Raw genomic sequence first — 19,235 nt, 5'->3', positions numbered from 1 at the left:
AGGAGAATCTTAAGCAGACTTTTTTGCACTGCATTTTCTGCACTGTTAAAGAGAGCCCGACTCGGGGCTCGATCTCAAAATGCTCAAATCAACCTGAGCCAAAACCAAAAGCCAGACACTTAACCAACTGCACCACCCAGGTATCCCAACAGTGCATTTTAGAAATATTTCCAGATTGACACATAAAGACCTTTGTAATTCTTTTTCAAATGCATAATATTTCTTCTTCTTTTTCTTCTTCTTCTTCTTCTTCCTCTTCTTCTTCTTCTTCTTATTATTATTATTATCTCTTTTGAGGCTGTTTCTAATATTCCACTACTATATATAATGTGAAATAGACATTTTTGTACATGACTAATGGTACATGTACCATTAGGAGAAACAAGAAGTCACAGAAGAGTATATTTTAACTTTTGATGTACATGGCCAAATTAATTTCCAAAATGACATTACCATTTTATACCCCTAATAATAGTGTTTAAGGGATTTGCCATGCTTTTAGCAATCTTAGGTGTTCTGGGGGAAGGGAGGCAATAGGTAAAAGAAGGGCTCATTTTAACTTACATTCCCTTGACATCTCCTGGTAGTAAGATTGAGCACTGCTGCATATGTTTATCAACTGTTTGTCTCCAGTGGTTTGCCTATCTCTGTTCTTATTTATTTTTAAAGATTTTATTTATTTACTCATGAGAGAGACACACAGAGAGAGGTAGAGACATAGGCAGAAGGAGAAGCAGGCTCCCCGTGAGGAGCCTGATGCAGGACTTGATCTCAGGACCCCAGGATCACAACCTGAACTGAAGGCAGATGCTCAACCACTGAGCCACCCAGGCGTCCCTCTTATTTATTTTTTAATTGTCTTTTTCTTACTGATTTGTAGGAACTCATAAGTCCTTGTTACATATTTTGCAAATGTTTTCTGCTGGTATGTCACTTGGCTTTTAATTTTGATTTGGGTGCCTTGTATTTTATTAGAAAATTTACAGATTTTTAAAAGTCAAGTCTGTGGGTCTTTTGTCTTCTAGGTTTATATCTTTCTTAGAAGGCTTTCTCGGGATCCCTGGGTGGCGCAGCGGTTTGGTGCCTGCCTTTGGCCCGGGGCGCGATCCTGGAGACCCGGGATCGAATCCCACGTCGGGCTCCCGGTGCATGGAGCCTGCTTCTCCCTCTGCCTATGTCTCTGCTTCTCTCTCTCTCACTGTGTGCCTATCATAAATAAATAAAATTTAAAAAAAAAAAAAAAAAGAAGGCTTTCTCTACCACAGGGTTATAAAAGTATATTCTTATATACTTTAATACTTTTATAGTTTATCTTTTTCTATATTTAGCTCTTGAATCCATCTGGAATTTATTTTGTATATGATATGAGGAAAGTGATTTACCTTTATAATTTTTCTGAATGGAGAACCAATTATCTTAAAACCATTTATTAAACAGGCCTGGCTTGTGGGGTGCCTGGGTGGCTCAGTTGGTTACGCATCCAACTCTTGGTTTTGGCTCAGGTCATGATCTCACGGTTGTGAGATCGAGCCCCATGTTGAGCTCTGTGCTGAGCATGGAATCTGTTTGAGATTATTTCCCTTTCCCTGACCCTTCCCTTCTGTTCCTCCCCCTGCTGTAGTACATTCTCTCTCTAAAATAAATTTTTAAAACCTTTAAATAGGCCTGGTTTGAAATGCCATTATTATTGAATAAACATGTATCTGTTTGGGGGCTCTTTTATTTTGTTCCATTGGTCTACTTATATTTTCCTAAGACTGAAATATAGCTTTGTGGCATGTATTGGTATCTGATAGAGCTGGTCCCCCTTAGTTTATTTTTTTCCTAAATTTCATTAGCTGCTATTTTGTATTTTCTCTTCTTGATGAATTTATATTTAGCTTGTCAAACTATATTAATAGTTACAGTGTGATTTTGATTGGGATTATTGAATCCATAGATTGATTTGGGACATTTTAGTACACTATTGGGCCTTCTCATATAGGAATATTGTTTGCTTTCATGTATTCAAACTTTATATATTTTTTGAATAAACACCTCAATTTCTTTTTTCCCATCTTTCATTTTCTTCGTGTAACTCTTGTACATTTGTTACCAGAATTTCTCCTTTTCAGCCGTATTTTTTTTCTTATTTTCATTTCTAACTCTAATGTGACTATTTCTAGTAGTATTTCACAAATACAGTATTTGTTATAGGGTTTTCTTTTGTAGATATTTATCAGTTTAGGAAAATTCTTCCATTTGTAGCTTGTTTATTTTGTTGTTTTTTTTTAAGTCAGAGGAATGTTGAATTTTATAAAATCCTTTTTAGCATCTGTGGAGGTGATCATTTGGATTTCTCCTTTAATATGTAATCTCTTAATTTGATGGACTTTCAGGGTTAAACAATCTTTGCATTCCTTGAATTAAACCCTACGAGTTCTTTTAGTATACTGCTGGCTTCAAAATGCTGATTTTATTTTAAATTTTACACGTTTTTAATAAATGAGTTGTGTGTGTGTATATGTGTGTGTGTGTGTGTGTGTATATATATATATATGTTTATATATGATAGGCATGCTATTCCTGTTTAGTTTTGGCATCAGTTACATTAATCTCATAGAAATCTTTTTATCTTTTCCTGTGCTGTAACACAAATTTTTGTCTTATGCTCTCACATTATATAACGTATCTATTCTTTGAAAGCTTGAAGAATTTACTCATAAAACTGATTGGCCTGATACTGGGCTATTCATATTTTCTACCTCATTTAATGTCAATTTTGAAATCAGTATTACTAAAAATGTCAGTTTCATCTAGAATTCTGAATTTATTGGAATATATAACTTTCATTTATTAACTTTATATATTGTACCAAGTACACAAACTAAATCTTATTCTTAATTACCCTGATATTGGCTATAGTTCCTAATATGTTTTTGTTCATGATCCTCTAGTTAACTCAATAGAGAAGTATTAAAGGTCTGGGAAGTTGTCACTGCCACCATTGTGTTTTTGTAGCATTTACAGCCATGTCTTGCCTCCAATCTTGTCCTAGTCCATAAATTTGTCAAATGAGTCTCCCATTCAAACCATGTTAGACAAGAAAGGAAAATCTTTAATGGCCTTATCATCACCTGTCTGGTCATTCAGATTCTTAATTGTGTATCACACATCCTCCCCTATAATCTGGACCTTTATTGTATCTGACCTGCTTACCCATTTCAGCAGTGATTCTCAGCTCTGAGCCAAGCTAGACCCTTATTTTCTCAGGAGACACTTTGGCACTTGTCTTACTATTTTTATTCATGTTCTTGGAAACTGTTTCAAACCTATTTTATCCAACTAATTGCTATATCCGAGGAATTTCTATACTTCTTACTATAACATTTAATCCCATATTGTTTTGGTTACCTCTTTGACTTAATAATATCATCTCCTTGTACCAGCTTAGAGAGTAAACCAACGATTTGCAGAGACTTTATTATATGTTGTTTTGCTGTTCCCCGGAGTGCCCAGTACAGTCCTTGGCAAACAGTACTCAGTGTAAATGCTTACTGATTTAAATACTTAGAAAGTTTTCTAACTCTCTTTTACTTTTGGAAACCTACTTCATGTGTTTTGGCACATTAAGGAGAGATTTGTTATTGCTTGAACCTGATTTGGAGCAACTTAATATTCGTTTATTATTTTCTGTGACTGTGCCATTCAGTATCCCCAAGATGAAACAACTCAAAAAGGCAGTTCCCCCACCAAAGTTTGAAATTCAGTTGCCTTGTTGTGGTAACAGTTAATCTCTTTTAACCACCAGAGATTTTGGAATAATGGGAGACAGGCCCCCCAACCCATCTCCTTCCCTCCCTCCCTTCTTTTTTTGACTGTGCAAATAGCTACTTGCTTGTTGTGAAATAATAGTTTTTGCTTATAGTATTTCTTTTGTCACCTGAATTTCCCCCTTTGGGATTCCCCTTTGTCAGACAGAAGACTAGCAGACTTTAAATACTCATGTTTAAGGCTCCCTTAAGAAGTCTGCAAATCTGAAAGGCTTGTTTCCCATAAAGATTTCCTCAGGCACCTAGGAGATTAGATTATAAAGTTACTGCTACTCAAGACTAGATTTTGAAGCAGTGTTATCACTGCCCCCATCTCTGCAAATGCAGATTTTGTTTTATGTTCTTATTAAATGAAGTGCTCTGTACTGCTGTGAAAATAAAGGTCACAGTGAATAACTACCTTTCATACAGCTTTAGCCCTTTGCAGTTGTCATATTTTTATTTTGTGTAGATACAGGTAATGGGTGACACTGTGCTGATTCTAAACTGAATCTAAGTCTTACTATGACAGAAGTATTGGCTGAAAAAAATCATATTATAATAGGGCCATCTATTTGAGTGTGTTAGAAGTAGTTATTTTAACCTTATATTTTAATTGTGTTTGTGAACTTCTCCTAAAATTCATAGCTTCCAGAGCCAAAGCGACTACATAAACTTCCATTTTTCTATTCACGTGTTCTGTCATTTCATAAACCATTTCACTTTTTAATCTGTCAAAAGGACAGTTTTTTAGATTTAATAAAAACCATAGGATGCCATCTTTGTAAGGAAGTTTTTAAATTCCAAAATAGTATAAAACCGCTTTACTACATAATTCAAATTGTGGCATTTTTAGCTATTATTTTTGCAAAGAGAGGTCCCATTAGCAAGACTTTCTAGTGTTTACTTCTGTAAAAAGAAATTTGAATGCAGGTTACCTTTCATTCAGCATCACTGGACACTTTGCCAGACGTGGCACAGCAACTTATGGGAGAGGCTCAGCCAAGAACCAGAGAGGAAGGGACCTGTGTTCAGAATTCTTTTTAAATGTCCACAGGGAAATACCTATGGCCTAAATAGAAGTCTTTTTCCATTTTCTGTGAAGCTTCTTATGAAGAACATGCACAAGTCACCTCTCTTTTAGAGGAAGGCATTGCAGCCTTTTGGTTGCTGAGACAGGCCAAGATTTATAAGAATGCTCTTGGTAGCTGATCTATGTCAAAAATAAAAGCTCTTCTAATGCTGAGTGGTTTCTCCATTAATGTGTTATGAGATTCATGCTCATGTTGATGGTGAAATGCAAATACAGAAATCTGTGTTGGGCGTTAGTTATGCCTGTAAATAGTCAGAACTGAAGCCTAAATTGAAGAAGTGACAGCTCCTGATTTCATATCCATATTAAATATGCTTTATCACGGAGAGAAACAAGTATCTAAAAATAGAAGTATTAGCCAGGTGATATTTTGACCCCTCAAAAAAGGAGTCTAATTTTGATCCCTAGGGTGGTAGTGTCTTGGAATTTCAGTGTTATTTGCTATTGGACTTTATCACATTTTGCAATCTTGATATTGGGTGTTTTGTTAGTTTCTTAATATATTGGAAGCTCTGTTTTGGTTATTAGGGTTCTGGGTGAGAGATCACATCTGAAAAACTGAAATCAAACACTTAACGGCTCAGAATCTTTTTTAATTCCTTGAAACATGTTTTTATTCTCTACATAAGTAGCAGAAACAGACTGTCCTAGGTTGAAATTATGACTGTAGAGTTGATTCCACTATGTCTTGCCTTTATTTACTTAAATATTTAACATTTCATTGAGAATGTGCTAAGTGTCTTACTGATACTAATAGTAGTGCAAGGTCTCTGCCAGACCAGAATAAGCCAGTTGGCATACAAGAAAAGTATGGAGAAATTGGAAATTATATTAACCTTTATTAGGGTCATTGTTTTGTTCTATACCAGTGGTTCTCAAAGTATGGTCTGAGAACCTTTAGAGGTCTCAAAGACCCATTTGGAGTCCTTCCTTTTCCGGTTGTGTATCTGTGGAAGGGTGAATTTTATTGATAGCCCTCATTAAAAATTGAATGCACATGCAGATGTGAAAATTCAGAAGTCTGTTAAGACAGATAGCTTTCATAATTTTCAAAAAAATGCATGTGTTTTTTTTTAAGATTTTATTTATTTATTCATGATAGACATAGAAAGAGAGAGAGAGAGAGGAGAGAGAGGTAGAGACACAGGTAGAGACAGACACAGGCAGAGGGAGAAGCAGGCTCCATGCTAGGAGCCTGACGTGGGACTCGATCCTGGGACTCCAGGATCGCGCCCTGGGCCAAAGGCAGGCACCAAACCGCTGCGCCACCCAGGGATCCCCAAATGCATGGTTTCTTTTTCTAAAGCAGTATGTTTTGGGATCCCTGGGTGGCGCAGCGGTTTGGCGCCTGCCTTTGGCCCAGGGCGCGATCCTGGAGACCCGGGATCGAATCCCACATCGGGCTCCCGGTGCATGGAGCCTGCTTCTCCCTCTGCCTGTGTCTCTGCCTCTCTCTCTCTCTTTGACTATCATAAATAAATAAAAATTTAAAAAAATAAATAAAGCAGTATGTTTTTATGTTGACCTGGAGTTATTTTTATGAATTTTAAATGAAGTTATATTTTTAAATTTTTTCAGCTTTAATTTTATTTTTTATATATTTTTTAGATTTTATTTATTTATTCATGACAGAGAGAGAGGCAGAGAGAGAAGCAGTTCAGCTTTAATTTTAGATCAGGTACACATCAATAGATATATCCCACATAAGCAGAAGGTCTTTAGTGTCCTTAATAATTTTTAAGTATAAAAAGATCCCAAAGGGGTGCCTGGGTGGCTCAGTTGGTTAAGCATCTGACTCTTGATTTTGGCTCAAGTCATGATCTCAGGGTTCTGAGATCGAATTCCATGTGGGGCTTGCCTCTGAGCATGGAGTCTGCTAATCCCTCTCTCTCTGCTCCCACCCCACCCCACTCCCTTGGTCTCTCTCTCCATCTCTAAAATAAATTAATAAAATCTTAAGAAAAGGGGGTGGGCCCCAAGACCAAAATTTTTGAGAATTGCTATGCTAGATTAACATGTAAATATGGCAAAAGTCCATTATATTTATAATAGTTCCATATCCCTTCTGAATAGTTATGTATGTTCAGTAATTGCTTTTGGCCTGGATCATTTTCATTCAGCAGTAAAAACTATTTTTGAACACCAAACATACTAGATTACTAAAACAAGTACGACTTTGCTCTTGCCCTTGAGGCTTGTTCCATATAAGGCCATTGCTGGGTCATGAGAGACTATTTCTTCAACATACATCCCCTGCACCCAGTAGGATGTCCACTTTAACTCCTATAGAAGAGTCCATCGGTACTCAGGAAAACATTCCTGATTTCATTTTGCTTGTAGTGTTGTTCCCAGGGGAAGGTGGTGTGGGAGAATTTTAAATTTTATTTCTATTGAGCCAAATAGGCTAATAAGCATACTCACATACAAACATACACTAACATTTGCAGAGCTGCCCAACACTATAATTATTTTGGGGAGCAGGACAGAATGGTAATGAAATTTTGAGAAGCCCTTTATGAACAAAATAGATAGCTACCAATAGCAACTTCTGACTCACTTTGAAAATCCCCTTCTCATGAATTTAGCTCTAAATGATGTGAGAGAATACACAGTAAATTAGGATTAGAATTTCTGAGAGATTAACACTTAGATTCTGTAACAAGCTTTGTAAATGGTTTAATTTGGAGGTTTCATTTGGAGAAATGGGAGGGCTATTATCTGTGCTGAAGATTTTCTATAAACTTAGATTCTCATTATATCTTTATGTATCCTTGTTTTTAATCGATGGTGCTTTTCAAACTCAATTATGTAGACAGATTAGGTGTGTTCTTTCTGATTAAAATAATTCATGAATTGTAGGTTTAAGGTGAGGTTGGAGGATCACCTTTTCTGAGGGAGATGACTTATTTTCTTGTGCTTTTTTATCTGCCCCTGATATTCATTTCTTACTGTTTGTTTCTTACCATTTACTACTTTAAGTCTCTCCATGTGTCTATTGTAGGCTTTTAAAGAAGGAATATTTTGCTAGTGAAGAAATATAGATTCTTTGAATATTTTTAAAAGACAGTTTTACATTCATAATATTGCCAAATCAGGAGACAAGTAGAGTTCATTTTACTAAGCCTGTTGTATAGGATTTTGGGGTTTTTGGAGGGCTTGGGTTTTACTTTTTTTTTTTTTGAGTTGCCTCATCAAAAAATTATTGGTAAGATATTATAAATCTCTTGAGAGGGAGAATTGTAGCTTTTGAATCACCTTTTGAACACTGAGCCTAGAAAAGTGAGAATCCTGCACAGTAAACAATGTGCAGATTATGAGAGAGTGGAATTGACAAGCTGGTTAAAAAAAAAAAAAGGATGATGCATTTCTAATTAGCCCATAGCGTCTTTAGTTGGAAATTAATTAGATACTGTTATGTAAATGTCTTGTTAATTAAGTAAGAATATTGAAGTGTTATAAATCTGCAAAAGGAATGGCTATTTTTGTGTATTAATGTTTTGTAGATACCATGAAAGAGCTAAGAGTAGAATATTTGTTTGATTATTGAGGTTTTGGCAATTTTTAGCTGACTCCTTGACAGTCCATTTTTCCTAATTGATGTACTTTACCACATGGTATAACTGCAGCCAATGAGGGCTATGGATCCAGGAGCCAAAAATAACCAGTCAGCACAGCTGTTTTAACAAAACCTTTCTGAGTAAATTGTTGATCTCTATTATTTTCAAGGTTAAGGAGAAATACTATTTTTCTGTATTTACTCAGCCTTAGATCTGGAGTGCCTAAGATGATTGCCATCCTAAATGCAGCTGCCTCCAAGCCTGTGTACTCTGTTTCCTCCCTGAGACATAGTCTCCAACCCCTAGTCTGTTGGGTTGACTACTACATGGGTAGGCTCTGAGGTATTTTTTTACATGCTCAGTAACTCTACAGGAGACTGACAGAAAATTCAAGAATTCTGCAACTTCAGCTTAAAATATGAGTCTTGATAATTAACTGAATACCTTTATTCACTTCTGGTTTTGCAGATTATAGTGAACTTAGTGTGTAGATTTGACCCCTGTCTTCATCTGTACAGGGCTGAAATTAGTACTGTTTCTCCAAGAAAATCCACTACCCTATTAGAAATGCTATAAAGAGTCCTTGTTGGGAATATAGCTGAAGAATTTTATTTCATGCCTTTCATGTGGAATTGCAAATGCAATCCATAGTGCTACATTATGTATCACACGTTTAATACAAGAAGAGAACATCCCTAGAAGACAAAATAGTGTATTCAGACTTCTGCTCACAAACCACAAACTTGCAAATTCCAGATTATAAATTGTTAAAACTTAGGAAAAAGTCTTTTGAATGTAATATCAAATGCAAAATTATAATCTGTCAATAAATATCTTCAGATAGTGAAGAAATTTGAAAAAATCAGATATTTAATATGCTTTAGCAAAAGAAAGCAAAAAGTACTCCTAGTGATTGGCTAAATGGTAGTTCAGGTTGGTTAATCCTGATACCATTTGGTTCAGAATCTCCAGAGACCCTGTCATTAAATAAAGAACTTTGTGTTGTTGTTGTTTTTTAATATTCAAAAACCCAAAAGTTGCCGCTACTGTAGGCTAGAGAGTAATGGTGTGAATCATTCTGAAAATGTAAAGAAATACATTTCTTTTCCTAACTGTGATCACACTGAACACATAACACAGATGCACATACACATAAATCACATTCGTTTATAAAACCCAATTATAAAGAGGCTTCCTCACCTTGCTCTTTAGTTATTAGCTCTGTCTACCCTGCTGCTTGGGAAGAAGAGGATATAGGGCCAAAAGTAGGAGCAGGGTTTACAGTGACTTATTGGACCTTATGCCACCCTTCTCGGGCATTAGAAAGCTCAGTAAAGAAAAGTCCACTCCCTTCCTTGATGGAGCAGGTGCCCTGACTTTGATCCTTACTATCAACTCTCAAAATTATTTTGTTTGCTTTAACCACATGGCACCCATGTTGTATTTTTTGTTGTTGTCGTTGTTGTTGTGGACAAAAACTTGAAAAGGTTTCCTTTGAATGGTCTTAATTTTCTGTATTCATTTTACCAGAGTTGATTTGGAATTACAGATGGTCCCTGACCTAACAGTGGTTCAACTTAGGATCTTTATAATGGTGTGAAAGCCATATACGTTCAGTAGAAACCATACTTGAATTTTGAATTGGGATCTTTTCCCGGGCTAACAGTATATGGCACGATATCCTCTCATGCTGGGCAGCAGCAGGGAGAACGGCTCCCAGTCAGCCTTACCTTCACAAGGGCAAACACACTTAGAACCATTCTGTACCCATGCAACCGTTCTGTTTTTCATCTTTAGGACACTACTCAATAAATTACATAAGATATTCAAAATTAATTTAAAATAGGCTTTATGTTAGATGATCTTGCCCACCTGTAGGTTAATGCAGGTGTTCTGAGGAGACTTAGATAAGCTGGGCTAACTATAGTATTTGGTAGATTAGATGTATTAAGTGCATTTCTAACTTAAGATTTTCACCATATGATGGCTTTATCAGGACATAACTCCATTGTAAGTTGAGGAAGACCTATAATTGTGTACTGGTAGATATAATGTCCTATGACTACTCCTTTTGAGAGTATAGGAATTTTGTTTGACAGCACAATTAGTGTAGAATATATGTGCAATGCTCATATGCATCTGTTTTGGATTTTAAAGAGTTTCATAGGTTATAGTCTACCAGACCAAACTTAATTCCAAGCTCTCTGTTTATAATACTGTCCAATTATCAAAGCTGGGTTATATTATCACTGATACTTACTCATGCTGTCAGTTTGTTTTGGCTCAACTATGGTTCTATTTGTACTTTACTATAATGTAGTGAATACATTGGATTGGGTTGTTATTTTAACAAGCTCTCTGGAGAACATTTTCATGATGATGCATGTTGAGATATGCTAGGTAGCCTTAAAGTTTTTTTGCATATTTGCCAAAACCTATAGAAATTCATTCATTAGAAATTTTAAAAAAGGACCAACTCTCAACCCACAGATTGAGGTAAAGATTACATTTGTGAATATGGAAGTGTTAAGTCATGAATCCCAGCTAAATTTCTTTAGGGATTTTGAATTGGCCAGTTTCTCCCTTCTCTCATAATTTTACTGGATGAATTATTTTATGTCCTTTGAAAAAAGTATTCTGGAAGTTATGCTGTTATTGAATCTTGTGTTCCGTGCAGTTCACCATTTAGTGGGTACTCAGTGATGTTGGCCAGATGTTGAGCTGGGAGTTAAAGAAAATGTTACCAGAGATTGGAACTGACTGGGCTGTTAATATTTACATTGTGTTTAGCTGGTTTTAAAATGTGCACTAAGATCACTTCCTATGCCCAGCCTCACCTATTGTTGCATCAAAATTTCCATAGTCTGGGTTTGGGAATCTCTATTTTGAGAATGCTCCTTTGAACTTTCTAGATTCTGGAAATATTCTAATGTTTTTATCTGATGGTTGCTACATAAGAGAGTGTGGGGGGGATCCCTGGGTGGCTCAGCGGTTTAGCGCTGCCTTTGGCCCGGGGCGTGATCCTGGAGACCCAGGATCCAGTCCCATGTCGGGCTCCCTTCATGGAGCCTGCTTCTCCCTCTGCCTGTGTCTCTGCCTGTGTCTCTGCCTCTCTCTCTCTCTCTCTCTCTCTCTCTCTCTCTCTCTCTCCCCCTCCCTCTGTGTGTGTGTCTCTCATGAATAAATAAATAAAACTTAAAAAAAAAAGTGTGTGTGTGTATCTGTTAAAACCTTTCAGTGCGTGTGGTCTATATATACAATGGAATATTACTCAGCCATTAGAAACAACAAATACCCACCATTTGCTTCAAGGTGGATAGAACTGGAGGGTGTTATGCTGAGTGAAGTCAATCAGAGAAGGACATATGGTTTCATTCCTTGGGGGAATATAAAAAAATAGTGAAAGGGATTAAAGGGGAAAGGAGAGGAAATGAGTGGGAAATATCAGAGAGGGTGATAGAACATGAGAGACTCCTAACTCTGGGAAATGAACAAGGGGTAGTGGAAGGGGAAGTGGGCGGGGGGATGGGGTGCCTGGGTGACAGGCACTGAGAGGGGCACTTGATGGGATGAGCACTGGATGTTATATGTTGGCAAATCGAACTCCAATAAAAAAAATACAAAAAAAAAACTTTCAGTGTGTCTTAAATAAGATTGACACACTTAATTCCAGTATTTAATTCTTACTGTAATGTTTCAATTAAAAAAAAAAGGTTTTTTTAAAAAAATGCACATTACTCTCCTGATTTCATCAAGCAGCTTCCAGTGGTTACTTAATAAACACTATTAATTGCTCACTGTTCACATAGTCATGACCCAAGAGTAGATGACATAGTGGGTCTTGGCTCCTGGAGCATAAAATCTGGTGATAGAAAAAGTGATATATAATATAAAGCTTTATAGTTTATAAAGTCTTTTTGTACAGATGATCTCATCAACACTGTGGCTTATAGGCAATTTACTATGCCTACTTTTCTGTTAAACTTACCCAGGATTACTCAGCAAGTAGGGAGTAGTTGCAGGACTTTAAGTCTTCTCTAACAGCCTTTAATTCCCCCAGAAATAAGAATGCTTCAGACAACAACAGCAAAAACCAAAATCAAAAACCTCACATGGAGGCAAAAGCTAAAGTGTTTTTATGAAGCTGTAGAAGCCATTGTCCAAAGGGTTCTGATATGGGATTTGTGTCAGATTTTCCTGCAGCTCATTGTCACTCCATGTTGCCTATTTTTCATGGCACGGTTGCCCATTTGGACTCTGGATTTTTGTATGTGAAGCTTTCTCTAATGATAATGATGTTTGTAGGAAAATTTTTCAACTTAAACACTCTTTTTGCCTAACTTTCAGTTTATTCTTTGTCTCATTTTCAAATTCTTGAGAAGTATTTCCAGGTGATACTGGCCAATGGTGAATATCATTCTTCTGATTACATTTAGCATTTATTATTTGTTCCATATTCTTTGGCAGGCACTTCGTCATTTCCCATTCAACTCTTTATTGCTGTCATGTATTGTTCTTTATGTACACAAATTTTGTCTTCCTAAAAAGATTTATAAACTCCCTTTGCATGAGACTAACCCATGGAGTGGCACATAGTAGGATTTTCTAAGTGCTCTTTGGCATTAACAATACACTTGCTTGGTTTTTCCTTCCTTTTCCTGTTGACTCTCTGTGTTTTCATCTACCCACTAAAGTTTGCTGCTGTTATGGCCTTGGTGTATGGCTTTGGAAAGAGTGTACTAATGATTAACTTCATAGGTGGGATCTCTAGGTCTCTAAACCAATGGATGTTGGTGACATAAACTCTGGAATAGGGCTCAGAGCTCTTTCATCCTCCCTTTCTTTTTAATGGGTAACTTCAGTGGTAAGTTTTGTCATAGTTCGCATACAGCTATGCCAGGAAACCATGTTTTCCTTTGCTAGTCATCATCACCCAAGAAGCCTTTTCAAAATAATATAACATTTGCCTGTGTGTTGTGTTCCTTCATGATCATCATCACTGCCCCTCCTTGGGCATGTTGAGAACCATTGATATTTTGTTATACAGTAACTTCAGAAGGTAGGGCATGGTCCCCAACATTGGGAGGGTTGGTGTATGTATCAATATCAACTTAAGAATTTGTTGGTGGTCCTGATTCTGCAGCGTGAAATTACTGCTTTCCAAAACTTCACCCAGTAACTGACTGTATCTTGTGCATACTCTTGAATTATGCTTATCCACCAGATCTCTAGATCTCTGGGCTCACACACAAAGATTCCATAAAAGGCCTCTCTTCTTGTCATATTCTTATAGTTAAACTAACTGTTCTTCCTTGTTCAATAATGCTTTATTAGAATGATCCTTTTTTTTTTTTTTGGTAAAGCAGTGTTTTGTTCCTTATGGAGTTCTCTCTCTCTCTCTCTCTCTCTTTTTTTTTTTTTTTAAGATTTTATTTATTTATTCATGAGAACAGAGAGAGGCAGAGACACAGGCAGAGGGAGATGCAGGCTCCATGCAGGGAGCCTGACATGGGATTCGATCCTGCTTCTCCAGGATCACGCCCTGGGCTGAAGGTGGTGCTAAACCACTGAGCCGCCCGGGCTGCCCTGGAGTTCTCTTTAAAGAAGACTAGTTTTGCAATAAATTCAAAAGTGGGGTAACCACTGAGATCACTTTCAGAGGGAGTACTCCTGCTTATTACTCTGGTGAAAAACTCATCTCCCCAAACTTGTTGGTAATTTCCTTGCATCTGGGTTAGAATTCTAGTTAAAATTTATAAATAAATAAACAGTATAAACTTATAAACAGTATGAAATTCCATTGTTTTTTATGAAAGGCACGTTATGATATAGAAAGAATATGGACCTATCGTCTAAATAGCTGGACTAAAATTAGGTCGTTAGAATTAACTACCACCACCACCATTACCACCACCATCTCCATCTTTGGAGATGCCCCTCTTCATGCATATTTTCAGGTTTATCCCTGCCTTTGAGGTTTCTCTTTATCCAAGATAGCAACTTTGGGCATGTAGAAGATATGTCCTGACTGATGTGCCTGCCTTTCTTTTTCTAGGTGGGCCATGCACAGACACAGCTCATGTCTCGTTAATCACACCAACCAAAAGATCCTGTGGTACAGGTACGTACATCATTCTTACCTGGATTCATTCTTACCTGGATTCTTCACAGAAATTAGCTACTGGTTTTAACATGGTGTCTTTACCAGGGTACTCTCTAATGTCTTTTATCAGTTGTCCAATGAAGTATGTGCTAAGTATTGGGAGTGGAGGTGGAGTGAACAGGAGTCAGAGTTGTGCTCTTTGAGGTCAAATTGAGTTAATGCTAGCAGCTAGGTTCTAAAGCTAGAACCAAGAAGATAGACATTAAAATCTACCTGCTTCCTAATGTTTGAAGAATATTATTAAGGCATGAAACATACAGGTAATTGCCTTGTTTCTGGCATGTGTCTAATTTGTCTAAGCCTTGGACCTACTGTAAAAACATTATTTAAATAATGGAGCTGGGGGTGAAAGAAGTTGTACATATAGATAATCAGTGTTTTAACTTGACAATTATAACATCCTAATAGTTTTAGAAAATTATTTTCTCCCATTCATCTTAAAGCCATGGTGTATGCTGAAATCTTTCCTTTTAGATGCATGGAATCCTCAAAACATCTTTGTGCATCTGTGACATTTTTATTAAACATGAAGTCATGGATCTTGTATATTTCTAAAGAGCAGTCATAATGCTCACTGCTCCCTTAGTCCATAGCTTAATTTATTTTAAGCAATATTTGCCTTTTCTAATAATGCTGCCTGCTATTTAAAATATCTTAAAGATTATATTTGGAAGAGTCAAAGTAACTATGTTGTTTTTCTAAAAGGTCACAGTCAGTCTTTTACATAACTTAAAAAGTCCTTTTAACTCCCCAGTAGAAATAGCACAAACTATTTCTGTGTACAACGTTAAACTGAAGCCTCAGTCCCTTTAAATGCTCATAGTTTAAACCCGAAACAGGCCTGTCCTTGCACAGTTTCAGAGTAACGTCCAGATATGAACTCTAAGGAATTTAATTTTACTTTTCTATACCAGTTTTGAGACAGGGTGTTTATAAGATAGTCCTGGCATGCTCTCATCTGTCTTTGTGCCCAGTACCCAAGGTCCCCTGGGTAGTTCCTGGTTGAGATAGTAGAGAGCTGTGCCCTGAGGTAAGGGCCATCCTACACCCACTCCACCCAGAAGCTTGAAAACACTCAGAGCCCTTTGATTTCACATCCAACACTTCACATGCACAGTATGCTTCAGTCTTTCTTTTTTCCTTTCAGTCTTGGCTCACAGGGCAGAATTTACCACTGGCCCTACTAACATGTTGAAGTAGTCAAGCAATGGGCCTCAAGTACATTGGGTTATCCTGAGAGATTTAGAAAGGAGACTTATGTGCTCAGTGTAGACACTGAAACTAGTAGGAATTCTTCCTACTGAATATCATATACTTCTGTCCTTCATTTTCTGGGCATATCTCATTCCTCTCTTCTCCCATACTATTTTATATATCTAAAAATAGTAACAGCATTTATTGCATGCTTACTGCATTACCAGGCACCATTCAGTATGTTTTATACACATGCTCATTTAATCTTCAGGATGGTTCTGCAAGATAATTCTTCTTTTATAGATGACAAAAATGGGCTATTCAGAAAGTTAAGTAAATTTCCTGGGGTGGTAATATTGCTAGTAGATAATAGAGTCACAACTTGAACACAGATTTTTCATTCTTTTATTAAGCTTTTAAATTTAGTTCCAATATAGTTAACATACAATGTTATATTTGTTTCAAGTATACAATATTTCAAGTGTTCAACAATTCTCTACTAACTCAGTGCTCATACTAAGTGCACTCTTAATCCCCATCACCTATTTCACCCATCCCCCTACCCATCCCCTCTGGTCACTATCAGTTTTTTGGACACAGATCTTTCAGATACTAAAGCCTGTGGTGTTTTCCACTACATAATACTACTGCTTATTTTATTTAATTACCTATACTTCCTGTCAGAGAGTGGAAAAAGAATATCATTGGTGAAATGTGGAGAAAGAGAAACAAGATACTGAAACACCACATGTTGTGAAGTAGTTTTAAAAATGTGAGTTCTTAAAAAAAAAAAAAGTGAGTTCTAAAAGCAGATTGGATGTCAGATTCTAGCCTAGCCACTTACAAAGTGTGATTTTGAGCAAATAAGTTAACATCTCAAATTTTATTCATCTCTAAACTGGAATGACAAATCTATCTCATAGGTTTGAGGTAAGAAATAATATACATAAAGCTCACATAATAGATGTTTAATAATAGTAGCTGCTATCATACTATAGTCATTAAAGATTATAGGTGGTGTTTATGTTGTTGATACCACATTAACATGTATTTTAGGCAGAAAGGAAAGTAAATTAGAAGTTAATGCATTGCCATATCTAGTTTCGTTAATTGATTTTATGTTGCTCACATTCTTTATTGCATGTCAGTACTAGGAGCTGAGGATAATATGCACATGATAAGGGAGACATTGAGCTCTCAGTCACACATTCCCAGGCCTCCTTTTAGGTGAATACATTCTTCTTAATTAGAAAGAGATTGAGAATTTCTGGCTTGGAAGGAAATTAATGCAATGCGCAGATCATCTCCTGAAAAGCCCAAAGGAAAGTTGAGATTTCTTAGCGTGGACATTAAATAAAGGCCATCAAGTTCAGCCTGCTGCACCACTCTTTTCAAGAAGCCTGCCTATGCCCCCTCAGACTCCTTGAGCTAGCCGTATGCTTACACAATAGCCCTGACTCTAGAGGACAGAGCCTTCTGATGTTCAGAGGTAAATTAAATGATTTTCTTTGAGAATCACAGGCTGACTGTTTCCATCTTTCTGTCCTGGCATGAGCAGGTTGCCCATGTGGGGATTCTGGGCATTTTTCCTATGTATCACCACCACCTACTTACTATTATGTTGCTGGAATGTCTTGTACTGTACTCTTTATGTCTGGGTCTTTAAGAGAAGGACTCTGTGCCTGTAACATATGCCCTGTAGTGCTTCTACCCCAGTGGGTACAGCAATAGTAGTTCTAAAGAACTCTCAGACATAGGCTTCAGGCATAGACGATCACTAAATAATTACCTTATAACCACACATTTCTTATGAGTCATACACCAACTCTTCCCAGCCAATCTATCCATACAAGTTTGGACCTAAAGCAGCCTCTAGCATAATAATGACATAATAGGGACAACCTAGGTGGGCTCAGTTGGTTAAGTGTCTGACTTGTGATTTTAGCTAAGATCATGATCTCAGGGTCATGAGATTGAGCCCTACTTTGGGCTCCGTGCTGGGCATATAGCCTGCTTCAGATTCTCCCTCTTCCTCTCCCACTCCTCCTCCCTCCTCCTCCTCTAAAAAATAAAAAATAAATGATGTTATATTAGAAAAAGGATACTTAGGCTGGAATACAGTGGTTCTTTAAGTCAATGATCTCTGAAGAACGACATACAATATAGATTGTGAGTTGTGGGGAGAAAATAGTAAAAGCTTTTCATCTCAGCCTTTTAACATTTCTATTTTACAGATTCATTTCATAATTTTAAACCAGCAAGTACACATAGGAATATATATGTATATATTTTATGTATATACTATATATATAATTGTGTGTGTATATATATATATATATATATATATATATATATATATATATACAGTTTTTTGGAAAATGTTAAAGGTACATAGCTGAGTATGTTAGAAACATGTGTACACTCAAAAAAGGTTAGTGACCTCTTCAGTAAAGTGGTCATTTTCTTTTTAGTACTTTGACAATTAGTTATGAAGATTAGCATTAGACTCATTATTATATGGCTTTAATACGTTAAGGCCTGAATGTAAGCCTGCGTGGTTGCTTATGTCTCTTTTTTCAAGTGAGTACTTTTTGATCAGAGGGTATTGTAATCAGAGGGTGTAAGGTGGTTGGTCTGCAGCCATCAAAATGAGAGTGGGAACTCTTTTTAAGAAATTGCTTTGTTGAGAACTGTGAGTCTAAGAAGCAGATCCCGAAAAGACGCAGTAGTGGCAAATGAAAGATCAGTTTGTATTTGTGAGCTAGGTGAGAAGGGCTTTTCTTTAGATGCTGGCTTTTAGCCACATAGCACTATTAACATTTAAACTCTTTGTAATCTTTAGATTGGGAAAAAAAAGAATGCACTGTGATCATTGTGGTATTTAAACAGAGAAAAATGAAGTACAGCTGTGGGTGGCTTTGTTGTGCAAAGAGTTGAAAAGTGCTGCCAAGTCCTAGGTTGCTTTTGGTTAGAATGTGAGAGTTAAAGCATTTCATACCTTCAGATTACTAGAGAGACCTTAAGTTTCTTCCAAGAGCTCAGAATGTCTTGTACATGTTCCCTTGTTAATCCTCACAACATTCTTGCCAAGAATGAATATATTGTGAAAGAAAAGAGTTCATTTTCCTTGGCAGCAGATCACCAGAAGATTTCCTTTTGTCCTTCATCTTTTCTATCAAGCTATACCTTAATCTGACCTATGGTCATCTCTTCGGACAATTTTATTTGGAAGGTATTTGGATATTTAGGTGAGTATCTATGGGAGGTCATACTTTTATATTTAAAGTGCCTTGTAGGACAAGAGGGAGGTTTGTTGCCTTTTCATAGGATTTCTTGTTTAAAGACTGGTAACTTTTTCTTTATAAGTTTTTACAGAGTTACAACTAAAGAAATAAGTTGTTTTGTGTTTCATTTATTGGAGCTGGCTATTGATGAAC

The 19,235-nt window shown here is 36.7% G+C and overlaps 1 protein-coding gene across 2 annotated transcripts in view; it reads left to right on the top strand.

Moving 5' to 3' along the window:
• Positions 1 to 19,235, top strand: part of ZFAND3 (zinc finger AN1-type containing 3) — a 328,565-nt gene that overhangs the window by 254,795 nt on the left and 54,535 nt on the right. For both annotated transcript variants that reach the window (XM_041750953.1, XM_041750952.1), the window contains exon 4: positions 14,497 to 14,562. In XM_041750953.1, coding sequence (XP_041606887.1) covers positions 14,497 to 14,562 — 66 coding nt within the window. The remainder of the gene's footprint in view (positions 1 to 14,496; positions 14,563 to 19,235) is intronic.

This window comes from Vulpes lagopus, chromosome 1, assembly GCF_018345385.1.
Source record: "Vulpes lagopus strain Blue_001 chromosome 1, ASM1834538v1, whole genome shotgun sequence".
In the NCBI taxonomy this organism is placed as follows: domain Eukaryota; kingdom Metazoa; phylum Chordata; class Mammalia; order Carnivora; family Canidae; genus Vulpes; species Vulpes lagopus.
Note: the sequence above shows the minus strand (reverse complement) of the source record. Positions and strands in the feature narration are given on the sequence as shown.